Raw genomic sequence first — 15607 nt, forward strand, 5'->3', positions numbered from 1 at the left:
GTTTCATGCTGCTTGTTACTGTATTCGAGTTATATTGCGGCGTGTCAGCTTAATGCAGGAGGAAAGCCGAGGTGATCCAGGCCTAGGACGTTTACCACTTCGGTGAAACCCACGAGCATGAGTATGCTGCTGACAAACCTAGAAACATAATTGGGGTGAACCGGGATTCGAATCTACGATCATAGGTTTCTGACGTGTCCAAGAGACGCAACTCCACACAACGAATTGCGGCGCCTTAGACGACAGGGCCACCTGTGCCCTGCTACCTATAGCTCTTATTAGCCTTACTGCCACTCAACTGGGGCAACAGTGGAGTTTAACACTGTGCACGTAAAGTTTATCCTCTGTGTATTCCTCAATTCTCCAAACTAACTCGACACATGTACTGTAGCCAATAACCAAACCTGCCCCCCCGGTTTATGTTACTGACTGCACGAATTATGCAGATCCGCAGGTTCAACTGTCAGGTCGTGACTTTCAATAAGTTGAATCAGTACAGTTTCTTGACTATGTTGGTACTATAAGTGTATGCATAGCAACACTTGGTTCTCAGGCATTGGTGTATCAGTGAAAAGACCTCATGGATAAAAAAACAAACTCATGACCCTGGGAAGAAAGTCTTCCTCATTTGAAAAGTCTGCCAGCTGCAACGTCTCAATAAGCATTACCCTGGAGCCATTAGGGCTGTAATGAATGATTCAGTATGTATCTTCAGGATACTACACATGAAAGTATACCAATCAACCAGTCGCTATACCAGTGGGGGACGCATATCCCTCATGGCATTATCTAGAAGCAAAACCAAAACAATACTGCAGTAGTGTTAATCATGTCCGAATAGCCGAAAACCCTTGCGGAACTAGGCTGGAATTACAAAGTTATATTTCACCTGGATTAATGAATCTATGCATAGTCCGATCAAAATCGTGTAATGAAATCGACATCCAGTTCATAAACATGAATTTCAACGTGTAGATTTCAGTCAACTGCAGGACTGCCAAAGGATGTGAACTGGGCATTGACAGATATTTTCCAAATCTTTTCATGTTTTTAATCAAGGTGCTCATATGATTTGATGCTCTTCACGAGGTAAGACACGTTTTTTTACAATATATAGATCTTGATCATCGATCAGATCGTTATGACTGGGCACCACCATTTTCTTTGAAGCAAATGCAATGATATGAGAGGTGGAATCTGACTGTCAATAGGAGGGGCATAGAAGGGACATCACTCGTAATAGCCACTGGTGATGCTACAATCGAGCCCCGAAATTCCAGCCTAGTTTGGAAAGGGTGGAAACTGGACTTTTAGAGATAACTCCCTTGCCACAGGAAGATGCCCACGAAGGGGAAGGTTGCCAAATTCTCTTTTACTTGAAACTTCATCAATATATTACTAGATGTTCCCTGGACAGTTTCTTGAGGCATGCTTGAAGAAAGATTTTAGTTTTCACCAATGCATGCCATGACAGTGTAACTATAGTAATATGAAAGAATCAGGTGGTCCTTAACTTCTTTTAAATAGTATACAAAGTTTCTGTAGCTGTTGTTATTTTACATGAATAACACTACTTGTTTTGGTATTGTCTCTACACATTGAGTAGTATACATCAGAAAATAGTAATTAATTATCATTTCTATACCACATTGTCCATTTAATATGCATGAATAACTGTGTACCGATGATCTTACCATATGGAAATAGTATCATGGCATAAAGTGCAGATACTTTGGAAATTTCTTACAGCCCCCTAAAAATATTTAAACATTCATAGCCATATTTATTTTTGCTCATGACAGTGTATCATTATCAAGTGAATTGCATACTGTTGCACAAAGCAATGTGATGCTGCGATAGTTCGGTGAATCATTACAGTCGAAGGATAAATTGTGAAATACTGTTAGCCTTATTTTCCCCAGTTCGTTGCAGTAGGGAAACATTGTATGGCAATCTGAGGAACCAAACAGGTGACATAGCTTATAAGCCTTCTTAGAGCTAAAATGGATAGAATTATAATTAAACTGCCTGCATGTTATCAGAAATGAGCGTGCCACTGTAACTTGATAACGCCCTCATATTGCTTGACGACCGGCCCTTGTCACTCCCTTTATTAGGAGATGTCATAGAGAGTCAGCTTTTGACGTCATCTGGTTTGTTCTATGACGTTTCCATGTTAGTAAAACTTTGGCAGTGACATTCGTTGAGTGTTGATTGCAGTAAATGTTTCAAAACCAATATTGTTGTTTAGTTTTATTTGATAACCAATTCTATCCATTTTAGCTATAATAACGGTAACTCTATTTTTGCAGAAACCCTCGGTCTTTTCAACTGCCTTCCTTTGTTGGGCATTCAATGGAAGACCTCAGGCTTTTGCAAATGATAATGCCCTGAAAAATAGTGTTACCCTAATATTATTTCAACAAAACCAGTGCCATAGTGTTAACAAAACAAGAGGATAAAATCCCTGTGTGTACATCTTAAACATACTAGACAACACCTTCTTTTGAAGAAAGCTGTGTCCGAAAACAGCACAAAATGCTAACAACATTTGCAAACATTCCATATAAATTAGTAATCAACAAAAACAAATTATCCACACCGGATAAGGTTTTAGGTTCGCATTTCACAACAATCAGCTGAGCTTATATCAGTATTAAATACATCTGGAATATACACAACTATGGGTGTGATTACGAAAGGTATCTAATGCTAGCATGGTAGCATAAACAACAAAGCAGTACATGAGGTCAAACCTATTAACTTGGGTTACATCAGTTCCGAACTCTTACAATGTACCATTTTCAGCAAAACATTTCATAGAAACATGTGCATTTTCTTACAGAAAACTTATGGTGCCAAATTGCCTGGATTTTCTCTGCATGCATATGACCCAGTACATGAATCTTCAGCTACGTGGTAAAAGAAATAGGTAGAGGAATCAGAAAAAAAACACAGAATTATCAAGGCACAGGACTTATAAGTAAATTCATGCATATTCATCAACCAAACCTATGAGGCCTCGAAGGGTGGTTGGGCCCATGAATATGCATGATTTTCACTAAAGTCTTGTGATCAAGGCAATTTTCATACTTTACATGAAAATGCATTTGAGCCTTGATAACTGTGTCACATGCTCCCAGCATTTTCTAGGGCTGCTAGATTACATCATTAACCCTGTATAAATATGCATATCAAGCAAACATGAGACAAGAAATTGAAAGTCACATCTATTCCTTGGTCCTTCAAGGCTTTCTTTATAAAACAACATATATTAATTAATCATTCATGAAAGGCAAGATTTGACACAGATCCTCAACGAAATGCTTGGAAAGTATCACACGATTACAACACAGGTATGGAGGGCTCTTGACAGAATAAGACAAGATGTTACATCAGTTGCATAGCACAAACTTGTAAGGTGTAGACAAGTAGTATTGACATGTGGTGTTGTGTCAGTATCTCAACATCAGTACCAAAGTGGCTGTTACAGAGGGGGGTGTAAGATTCAAGCCCAGCAAGGGACCAGCCATTTTAAGTTTCGTCACAATAATTCGTCAGTTACACTTTAAATGCAAGCAATAATTGTCCCCTCATATGGGAAGATTGATGGATTATCTTTTACATAAAATGTCATCAACATGTATCTAAATGTTCATTGGACAGTTTCTTAAGGCATGCTTGACACAAAATTACTTTTCACCTATTCATATGCTGGAATATTATTTGCCTGTGAGTATGGTTTTATGCCGCTTTTAGCAATATTCCTGTAATATCACAGCAACGACTGCTACACAGATGACAATAGCATGAAATTTTAGTCTCCAAGCATCTGTGTGAATGGTGCGGACTCATCACATATCCAGGGGCGGTCGGGTAGCCTAGTGGTTAAAGCCTTTGCTCGTCACGCCGAAGGCCCGGGTTCGATTCCCGACATGGGTACAATGTGTGAAGCCCATTTCTGGTGCCCCCCGCCGTGATATTGCTGGAATATTGCTAAAAGCGGCGTAAAACCATATTCACTCACTCACTCATCACATATCCAGGATATACCCAGTAGAAAGGTAGGTCAAAAGCTTGCAATCTATCACTATATCACAGCCTATCACAAAATGTACCATGTGAACACATGACTAGTTGTACTTTTGAAACGCAGGGATCTGTTCGTGTGCCAAATGACAAATCTTAAATGGTAAGGTTTAGTTTCTTCCTATTTGTGATTTCATGCCATATCTGACACAAGTATACCAGACATTTGAATTGAGATACTGTCCAACACAAACACAGTATCAACAAGTGTCTTGTGACCATACTGTCAACATAAAATGATTCTGGTCCTCCAAATTGCATATCTATCTATTTTCAGGGCATTGATGAATAATTCAAGGAATATTCTTCAATCAAACCACTTTGTCCATGATAAATATTTATGTTGTGACCTTCACTGTAAGCGTGTTTGGTTAAAAGCCGCTATGAACAGTATTTCAGTTCAATCGTGATGACCATCACTGTCATGGGACCTGACCATGTTTCCATTATTATGTCCATAAATCTATCACCTATAGCTATATTTTATCACCATCTTGTGAATTCTAATTAATATCTCATTCATGACCAGTATGTACTAACATTTTAATGATGAACTGACAAACAAAATGTTTACTTGACTCTCTACAACTCTAAATCTTACTTTAAGACACATTTGTAATTTTTTACAATATGTTTTTCTATACACCCTAAAGGCAGTAGGCAAAATTTTAAAAAATACCATTTGCTGTCAGGGTTCAATTTAGGTAAATATAAAAAACTCTAAAAATAAAACTTTTAATAATAATAATAGAAAGATGCATTTTCAATCAAACACAGCATTATTATTGTTTTATCGTGTACTTTTGCAAAATGTATCACAGACTTGTCCATGAAACAAGAAAAATCTATAAGCCTGTCCTGAATATCTAATGGTTTGGTTGGTTGTGTAACGCCACATTCAGCAATATTCCAGCTATATGACGGCGGTCTGTAACTAATCGAGTCTGGACCAGACAATCCAGTGATTGACATCAAGACCATCGATGCACGCAATTTGGATCGATGACAGGTATCAACCAAGTCAGCGAGCCTGACCACCCGATCCCGTTCGTCACCTCTTATTTAATGGATGAGACTTGAGTACAAAATCTAAACATAACAAGCACTTTAGTATACAAAATACTTCTTTTCCATAACAATTAAACAAGTATGAAAACCAAAAATACAAACAAAGAGCCACTCAAACAAAAAATGTGGTGGCCAACACAATCAGCAGAAATTAACTACACTAAAGAAATGTAAAATGGCACTGTTAACAGCTGGGTCTCAGCATTAATTGGGTGACACAGCTAGAGAGGGAGGGTTGCCACAACGTATCACAACGATATCGTGGAGGCCAGGAAACAATGGTACAGTTGAACATTATTTAGGGACAGGTCATTTAAAATAGGGAGAGGGAGGGTCATGAAAAAAAGCTCCAACAAGTGCCCCCTGACCACCTTGTTGACCAATCTCTAAGTTGTCTTTATATACGACCTCATATAAGACTGAAAATTTACAAGACAATATTTTCTTGTGTATATTACACATCTCTCACAGAAAACATCAGCCCAGGAGTGCACAAAAGCCAATATAAAAAAAGTTTGTTCTCTACTGCTCGATCGCTGAAGAGATATTTAACTTGTTGTGTATATGGTTTCATAAGCACCTGTGGTGCTTATTAAAGCTTATGTGTTAACTGAATAGCCCAGATTGTCCCGTCAAAATGAAACGTTATTATTAAATTAATTGTAATCAGTGATATTCTAACGTGAAAACACTAAATAATCATCCCTCCAAAAGGAACAGAAACAGAAGAGTAGCGATTCCTCTTGAGGTCCTCACAAACTTGACGAAGGTACCGGTATTTGAAAGCTCTGTTGAGTATGTAGTGTTAGTATAAATCCCATCTATACTTCACAGTGCGAGGAAGGTGCCACATGACCTGCCAGATATATGTTGTCATAGAGATGACCTGCCAAGTCATTACTCACTTCGCCTGCAGCTCGACATGTGTTTTTGATAAACTCACGCTTGGACATCTTGTTCTTGATGTGCGGTGACGCTAAGTCCACAGACAGCATTATGAGAGAGAAACACAACATGAACACCGTGTCTGCAATGAAACATACAAGGATTACAGTGAGTGAGTGAGTTGGGTTTAACACTGCTTTGAATAGTATTCCCGCTATATCATGGTGTGTCAGCTGTAGGAGGAAAGCCAGAAGTGATGCAGGTCTCAGACGTTTACCACTTTGGTGAAACCCACAAGCACACAGGTATAGCGCTGACAAACCTAGAAACATAATCAGAGCCAACATGAATTCAAACCCACGATCATAGGTTTCTGGTGTGCCGAAGGAACGCAACGAAATGTGGCATCTTAGAAAACTGGGCCACCTAGGCCCAACAAGTATTACAAAGGAACAATAAATTAATAAACGTACTGGATGACAAAACTATAAACCATATAAACATTGGTACATATATAAGATTAATGCACTTATATAGTGACGTGCATGCATGTATGTGTGAGTGTGGCTGCTGGTACTACCGGTAGTCCAGACTGATGCCAATTTAAAGTGCTAGTTCACTGAGATACCATGAGGCAGTTTAACATGAATATCCCACTCAGACACAGTATACTGACTCTGAGCCGACCAGTCCTTGGTTTGGCCCCTTAATGCCGAGCGCCAGACAGGGTAACAACAAGTACCATCTTTTAATAACTTTTGGTATCGGGATCGATCCACAGACCTTTTGTTCTCCGGGCGGACGCTCCACTACTAGACTACGGAGGCGGTCAGCTTGAGCAGGGAGTAAAGCCCGAGGTGATGCAGGTCTTAGATGTTTACCACTAGACCATGCTTGTTCAGGTGGTCAGAGTCATAGTGATTTGGTTGATGCATGTCACAGTATCCCAAATGTGTAGATGATAGATGATCATGATGTTAATCACTGGATTGTCTGGCCCAGACTTGATGACTGGTATTTACATAACACTGTCACATAGCTGTGAGAATGCTGAGTTCAGCATTAACAAACAAACATGTATAAGAACTTTGTATTTCTGAAATTCGATTTCTCTGGTCCAAAGGGATGCATGATGAAGTGGTCATTGGGGTCAGAGATGTATTTTGAAATGAAAATCCATCAGAAATACATGGCAAAACAATAATATTGTTATCTGACCTAAAATTTGATAAGTAACACCTAATGAAAACAAAACCTGAAAGTGTTAATGCCACAGTCAACAATATTCCAGCTGTATCCCGGTGGCCTATGGATCATACAAACTAGTGATTGATATTTTGAGCAACATCGCATGCCATCAAGGTATGATGGTACAAAACCCATATAGTCGCCTCTAACAACAGGCAATGTTGCTTGGCACCCACACCAAACCTGACCTCCCACAGAGTAGAGAATTGTTTACCTTGACTGAGACCGATCTGAGGGTTGCAGGCAAGAAACTGTTGGGAGAATTTCTCAATGACTTCTGTCAGGTAGTTCCCACGCTGAGTAGGGGCAGAGAACTCTGTGAAGAACTTCCTCAAAGCATTGGGTAAAAACTGGCCTTGGAAATTCTGTAGTTTTAGTAAATTATCCAGAACATCTCTCCTGAAATATGAGTTGAAGGAAAATATTATGTTAGCTCAGGATCACAAGAACAAATGAATATTTTCTTGAAGCAATTTAAATGCACACACACAAGCACAGGCACCTGTTGAACAATGTAGAATATTATGAAAACAATACATTTCCTGTCTAGACTAAAACCTGTACAAGGCATGAGAATAGATTAACAATTAGTGTCTGAAATGAAAATCTTTTGAAACTTTCCTTTTTTAATAGTCTTTTAATACATAACAGAAAAGAGCCCAGAGAATCTCATCATTTTCTGAGATCAAAGAAATCTAGACTTGCTGAAGGATTGTAGACTTGATGGAGTTTTCGGATATTTTGTTTTTGAGTCTGTACAAGAGATTACCATACAAATAACGTACTTATCTGCAAACCACTCACTCCAAAGAATTTTTACAAAATTCTTTCCAAGTCAGAAGAAACAAATAAGTAAGCTATGATGAAAACAGGAGACAGGATACTCAAAGGCTATTCTCTACCTCATTTCACCAAACTTGTAAGAACAAGATATTAAATTTACATTTAATACATAGAGGATATTATATGAGTGTTCATGTCATACTATGTTCATTACATGAGTGTCTAAATTCCGGTATTTCCCGAGCAAGAGCGAGTGTCATAAACACAGCATGACATGAACACTCATGTAATGTTCTATTTAGTACCGAAGAAGATGTCAACATACAGGGACAAATTTTAGTGTCAACCTATAAGGACAGCAAGTCGCAACAGCAGTGGAACCAATCAATGTCAACAATCTTCAGCTATGACGTCTTTTCTATTGTGACATCATTCCGACCTTATGTCACAATAAGATTCTAATTACGTCAACAGTGACGTCCAGATGACAGAAACGATACACTGATGTCTCGTGACACGATATGACCCTAGGGCACATATGATTTTTATGAACCCTGATATGTTTGCCCTCGTAGGTAACAAATATGTATATTTGTAATTATACACAGTAGTCAGAAGCCGACACTTGCAACTTTTGGGAGCAAACAAGAACATAGTACTGACCTGCCATCGAGAAACTGGCGCTTTCGGACTGGCCATAGTTTCTTTGTGGTGTGAAGGAACCGGGCTATCTCTTCAGGGTCATCATCTAGAATCTCATGCTCAAACAAGTAGTTCATTCCCTGGTAACACAAAACATGAGTAACTTTAACAAGATGGGTCCTATCACATACAGTAATGTCATTCTGCAGTTGGTCAGCCCCCAAATAGGTGTTTTGGAAGCCGATTATGGAGCGTGTGAGTTCAGCACTTTCACTTGGACATTTAAATACTGTCTATGAATATTAGGAATATTTCTCTCTCTCGGATATTGACTTAATGTATTTCGGAATATTGATATTAGCATCAAAATCGCCATCATTTTTTTCACCTGACTTGCCCTTTAACAAACATGAGAAACAACAGTCGTCACAGCTCTGAAGAAATGTTAATATAACTGACCTCATAAGGCTCCCCATTAAAAGTGAGAGAGGCTTCATCCAGCAGAAGAAATAATCTCTTAAATGAAAAGTCTGGAATGTTGCGAGCCCGCCTGTATACACTGGTGTATCCCCACTGACCCTTGCATAGGCTGAAAACATACATTGAAAATGATCATCAGATACCGACATCACTAACTTGAAATCATTACAATATCCAGCACACTGATGATACAGATGTGTCATCCATGACAGCCTGCAACAGAGGGAACATTGAATGGTTTGTCTCATGTGCTCAAACTGAGTCAAAGACGATCATGAAATAACAACAACAATAATACTCCACTTGTTAAGTGCATAGCTCCACATGAAATGTGTGCTCAAAGCACTACATCATGTACATTATTATTACCCCGGGCAACAGGATCAATGTGGACTTGACTTTCACTCTCATCTTCCTGGGGAGCATACAGCCCATGCTGCCTATAACTTATATCATTGATATCTTCATCAAAACAGTGTTCACTTTCATGCTTAAGTTACAACATTTCACCTTCATCTATGTAATATCTTATGCTTGTGTACAGTTTATGTTAAGACAGTTTTATTCAAGCCTGACTCTCTCATCTGTTTTTAATGATGATGTATTGCTTGATTAAAATTGGAAAATCAGATTGGAATTGGATTTCCACACATGTATAATGGCATTTGAAGATCTTAAATTTCCCAGATCAATAAATCAGTTGTGTCATCCATTATGATCCAGTGTCACAAGTTTCTCGTCATTGATGCTTTATGTACAAACTCTGCTACTTGTTAGTGTAACCGTCAATGATGTGAGCCTTGCCTAATTTAACTTATACAATGACAGAGTGCAAACAATATTCACCAGCCAAACACATCAGACATTAACATGATTAAGGCTGAGACAGGTAGAAAAACAAAGTTTAAAAAAGTGATGACTGGTCATCATGGGTCATATTTTGATCTAAACAGCACACAAGAATGAAGTCTTTTCTTTTTAATAGTTATCATTTTTAAGATACACACTGACATTAAACACAAGTAAATGTACAGACTAATCATGAAGCCAATATATGCTCTAGTGAGGTTGCTGATTGGCTATATCACTACATGTACCATACAGTATGCAGTAACATCATGTCTTCATGTTCCAAGTAATCTGGTCGCCTGACCCAGCCCTAGTCATTGCTTGTAAACATTGTAGAAATTATGTAGTTCCATACTTACCCTTGCCATAAGAAATCATCATTTCCAAGGTGTCCCCAAACACAAGAGGCTAAACAGAGATCAGTCGGGTTCAGGTAGGACAGAACAGCCAGCCCCAGCTCAGGAGGTAATGAGGCAAGGTCTGGGAACCCCTCACATTTCAAGATGCTCCGTCTCTTCACCCCGGCACAATCAAACTGATTCACCTCATTCAGGCGCCTGAGCATCTGACCCATGTCGGCTTTCAGTGGACCTGTCTATTTGCCGAGTCAAGAGATTTACACACTTGTTAGGATTCCATCTGAAAATAAGGGCAAAGTTAATGAAGTTGCCACTGAAAGAAACAAAATATAGGGTGGGTAGATTGTACTTTGAGATCCCTAACTTTGTCTATGCCACGTTACGACATGGCCTATATGATATTTTCTTATGGACATTATCAATATATTTGTCTATGACTGGGATGAATGATGTACAGTAATGGGGTATACTAGACTCTAGAGACATGGGGTACACTAGAGACAGGTAACATTTATACTTTTTACACAGTCATAGCGTCATAGTTATCAAGGGCAGAGATCATGATATGCGCACATGAAACTTCATACACAAATAACATTTCTATATAGCAATCTCTAAAATCAATCGATAGAGGTGTGTGGAATTCCAGACAAACTGTCAGACGGTTACAAATATTTTCACGGTTCTTACACCGTTAGTAACCGTTTTTCGGGAAGATAATCTTGGACAAGACACGACAGCGCGTCTGAAGTTTACATACTTTCCTAATCTTTTCGTTCCATGACTGCTAAGAGTAGCTGTGTTTGTAGAAATGCAGACGATTCATGATTTATTTCCAGCTTTTGGTTTGTAAACATTTCCAACAACCTCAAATTGACGTGGAACAGTGCCGAAGTCGTAGGCAATACGTTCTTCCCATTGGTCAAAATTTTCAAGGGAGCAGTCATTGTTACTCCTGGTTTGTTTACATTTTCTTCACATCGTGAGGTAATACCAGTGTCGTTCTGAAGGAAATACTTTCATCATTCTGGTCACAAAATACAATATTCAAACACCGCCCCCCCCACCCCCCAAACAAAAAATGCAACAAAGTATTATTTTATTTAAAACGTGTCTGTAAATATTGTTTTAATTTCTTAATTCTAACTGTGATACAATACTGCAGTATAAATCTTTAGAAAGACCAGATAGCAGTACATAGAGCTAGCTGTTGTAAGTAACTTCCCTGAAATGATCATTTAATACATACATTTCAAATCTTTACTATCTTCCATCGAAAATAACTTTGTCCAGATAATCTGGACATTTGTAGATTGTCTGAAAATATGTTTGATTTAGTTCATTAATTGAATAATTCTAATTGTAGTAACTGGCAACCACAAATGAGATGAGTGTTGCAATGGGTTTATTCTGTCTTGTTATCTTTCTTCATTGTTATTTTGTTTAGGAAGCAATTTGTGATCGAGTTTTGAATAGATCCAATCAGTATGACAAATAACTCAATGACATTTTCAGGCCATTTGTAAAAGACAGTTGAATGTTTAGTTATTGTATGTACAAAAGGACTGAAATGTAAACATCGCACAGAATATTTTCTGAAATGGCGTCTGCCCAACTTTTAAGTCTTTCAGTGAGATTTCATACCTCTACAGCTAATTCCGTCATCTTCTCACCTTTCACTTAATTAAAGTAAACAAAACGTATCTCGAATTTTGTACCAGCCCGATAACTTTAAACTTATTGGTCCTCATAATTGTTTGAACAGGCATTTGTCAAATGGACCAAGGCAATCGAAACTCGTGATCAGTCAGAGCAAAGGGTCGGGGTATGACGAGGTCACAGGTGAGTAGGTTTGTTCATTTGTTGTTTAACGCTGCACCCAGCAATATTGTATATGGTGGCGGTCTGTAAATACTCGAGTTTGGACTAGACAATCCCGTGATTGCCATCATGAGCATCAATCAACACAATTGGGATACGATGACATTCATCAACCAAGTCAGCGAGCCTGACCACCCGATCCCGTTAGTTGCCTCTTACGACCAGCATAATCGGCAAGCATTGGTTGCTGAGGACCTATTCTAAATTATTAATCTGTCAAAATTTACAAGCATTAATTAACATACGTCTTGCAGATAGCTCAATATATATTTGAACTGTCACAAACATATAACAAGTAACGATTTCCAGATTTCTTTTCAGATGGTACCCGATCCCGTTAGTCGCCTCTTACGACAAGCATGGTCTCCTTTAACTACAAGCTTGAGTTGCTGAAGATCTATTCTAACCCGGATCGTCACCCTTGATGAGATTTACAATTATACTGTGTGTTCAATGTAGATCTATAGGTTACCTGTAGAGCCAACCGTTCTAAACTGAAACTGGTACCGAACACACAACGTGAGGTTTGAAATGTTATATCCTCTTTGATGCGGCCACCAACCCGTCTGTTTTAATCATTGGGGGGTTATTGTGGTTTTGATAACCTTTGCCACAGCTCCATATCAAAATACTTGGTGGATGGAGCTTCTGGCCGGCGAGCGTTAGGTCGGTGGTTCGATCCCCCGTCTGCGTCAGACCAAAAGAGATGGTATACTTCTTGTTACCCTCCTTGGCAAGGACTGGTCGGCTTGGGGCCGGTATACTGTGTCTGAGGGATGTACCCACGTTCAAACTGCGTCCTGATATTTCATTGGGCTGGCACACACGTATGCTATTTGCTATATAAGTAATCAGGGACGCGGCATTAAAGCCTTTTTCACCTCACCATATCACATAATATTATTATTGAACAATTCAATATTCAGCATTGGTGTTACAATGTCCCTTATGATGTTCCATACTTGCTCCGCCGTAGATTTAGGGAAAATAGGCAAGTCCATGTGTATTCAGTGTTGCATTATTAATGAAATCATTTGTCGAACCTTTATGATCAACCCCTGACAATGTGCATGGTGCATGCCTCATTCGGAACACGGGTTTCAATAATATGTGCATGATATTCGATATCGCTTCCAAATCTTATGTTCAGGGTTCGTGACGATGTATTTATTTGTACATTAACGTGAACCTTCGGTTAAGGTAATGGAATCAGTGCAAGGTAGCTTACAAACGAAGTTATTTATAAGGAATCATATGCAAGTCGTTTATTAGTCTAAGGCTCACTTTATTAATGAAGCATTCCTCATTCGCTTCAATGAAAACATTTCACTAGTTATTCAAACAGAACAATAGGGCATAAAGAAGATCTCGAACTTTAAAGTCACAATTCTAAAATACCCGGGCGCTCTACAAAGCGGTGTTGGCGCTGCGACTACCAGCAGTGCAAGATATGTACGGGACAGTAGATATATATGATTTGTTTTGTTTGTTTGTTGTTTAACGCCGTACTCCGCAATATTCCGGCTGTAAATAATCGAGTCTGGTCCAGACAATCCAGTGACTGACATTATCAGCGTCGATCTACAAAATAGGGTTACGATGACATGCATCAACAACGTCATCGAGCCTAACCATCCGATACCGTTAGTCGTTTTTTACAAGTATGGGTTGGTGAAAACCCGGAGACCCGGCTTCGTGGAACGAGACCCAGGATTATTGAACTGACGAAAGCGCGGACCGTCAACATAAGGCCTAATGACACTTGTTGGAAAGGTGAGGTGAGGTGAAATTGGGTTTAACGTCGCGTCCAAGATTATTGCACTTATATGGCGACGTGCATGTACGTGTGCGTGTTTGTGTGGCTGCTTGTACTAGTCCGGGCTGATGCCGATTTATTGTGCTAGCTCACTGAGATACCATGCCGCAGTTTAACATGAATATCCCACTCAGACACAGTACACTGACTCCGAGCCGACCAGTCCTTGTTTAAGCCCCTTAATGCCGAGCGCCAGACAGGATAACAACAAGTACCATCTTATAACGTCTTTTGGTATGTCGCGGCCGGGGATCGAACCCCAGACCTTCCGCTCTCCGGGCGGACGCTCTACCACAAGACCACGGAGGCGGTCTTGTTGGAAAGGAGGTGTCCATCGTATATAGACTGTTGGAATATAATTGGCCAAAACTGTATCGTAATAACATCGTGTCAACCCGGAGTCGGGGAAAAGTATTACACGGAGCATGTTTTACAAAAGCACACACACCATCGCTACAGCCGGAAGATTTTACGAGCGCTCTCTTAACTTACCTCTCGTCGAGAAAGCACGAGCAGCAGTGAACTGTCATTATTCTTTGTCACTGTATATATAATATTTGATCGTGATTAACTTTGAGAAAAATACATCGAATTTCAAAAGCAACATCGTTCAATTTTAAGCCTATCACGTAGTACATATATGTCCTTTCCCGGTCATTATAGGTCGGGACTTAAATGACACACTGTTCAAAACAGCGTTAAACCACCCTCACTTGAGAACGTTCAGATTAATGTACATGTCTGGGAATGGTGCGTTTTCGTGTGAAATAAATTAGCACACGCAATGCATTAATATTTTGTTTGTTTTTTCTTGATATCACTTAATCCTCAATAACCTAGTGTGTTATATCTCCATCATATTTGCATGTCATCATTATATACAATAAAATGATATACCCTGGAAAATCCAGGATGCCAAGACTTCAGGGAAAATGCAAAAAGTCACACATATCTAAGTGGTCACTCCACATACTAGTACACTTCTTAAAATATGTTAAAGAGTGAGTGAGTGAGTTGGGTTTAACGCCGCTTTTAACAGTATTACAGTTATATCACGGCGTGTCAGCTTAATGTGGGAGGAAAGCCAGAAGCGATGCAGGTCTCAGACGTTTACCACTTCGGTGAAACCCACGAGCACGGGTATGGTGCTGACAAACCTAGAAACATTATCGGGGCGAACCGGATTCGAACCCACAATCATAGGTTTCTGGCGTGCCCAAGGGACGCAACTCTGCACAGCGAATCGCGGCGCCTTAGACGACTGGGCCACCCGTGCCCCCATATGTTAAAGAACTCCTGATTCTTTCATGACACTATAGTTGATCTGTCATTTAGTGGGTGGGCCTAGTTGTGGCATGTTTAAAGTCCATGTTGAGAACATCCTGTTAGAACATCATAGGAATTGCTGGCATGGTTTAAAAGTCATGTCAGTTAGCAATCTCATTAAAATCAGATCTTAGTTCTCGCTGCCGTGGTTCAGCCATAGTGAGAACCAAGATCTAATCTT

General features: G+C 39.4%; 1 protein-coding gene across 1 annotated transcript; it reads right to left on the bottom strand.

The window, feature by feature from the left end:
* Nucleotides 1-1119: 1119 nt before the first annotated feature.
* Nucleotides 1120-11280, bottom strand: LOC139449984 (F-box only protein 8-like). Its single transcript, XM_071231595.1, has 6 exons — nt 11164-11280; nt 10404-10683; nt 9175-9304; nt 8737-8855; nt 7505-7689; nt 1120-6184 (listed from the first exon to the last, which is right to left on the bottom strand). The coding sequence occupies exons 2-6, from the start codon at nt 10616-10618 to the stop codon at nt 5979-5981; spliced, it is 855 nt and encodes a 284-aa protein (XP_071087696.1). The 5' UTR covers nt 10619-10683; nt 11164-11280; the 3' UTR covers nt 1120-5978.
* Between the last annotated feature and the right edge of the window lie 4327 nt (nt 11281-15607).

This window comes from Haliotis cracherodii, unplaced genomic scaffold (assembly GCF_022045235.1).
Source record: "Haliotis cracherodii isolate W230 unplaced genomic scaffold, xgHalCrac1.p SCAF_8, whole genome shotgun sequence".
NCBI classification, from domain to species: domain Eukaryota; kingdom Metazoa; phylum Mollusca; class Gastropoda; order Lepetellida; family Haliotidae; genus Haliotis; species Haliotis cracherodii.

Excerpts from the sequence above, each read along its gene's own strand:
- LOC139449984 (XM_071231595.1), bottom strand. The coding sequence starts at position 10,618 with ATGGGTCAGATGCTCAGGCGCCTGAATGAGGTGAATCAGTTTGATTGT. Across the intron at positions 8,856-9,174 it reads TTAATGGGGAGCCTTATGAG|GGAATGAACTACTTGTTTGA; the intron begins GTCAGTTATATT and ends TTGTGTTACCAG. Across the intron at positions 7,690-8,736 it reads CGCCAGTTTCTCGATGGCAG|GAGAGATGTTCTGGATAATT; the intron begins GTCAGTACTATG and ends CTCATATTTCAG.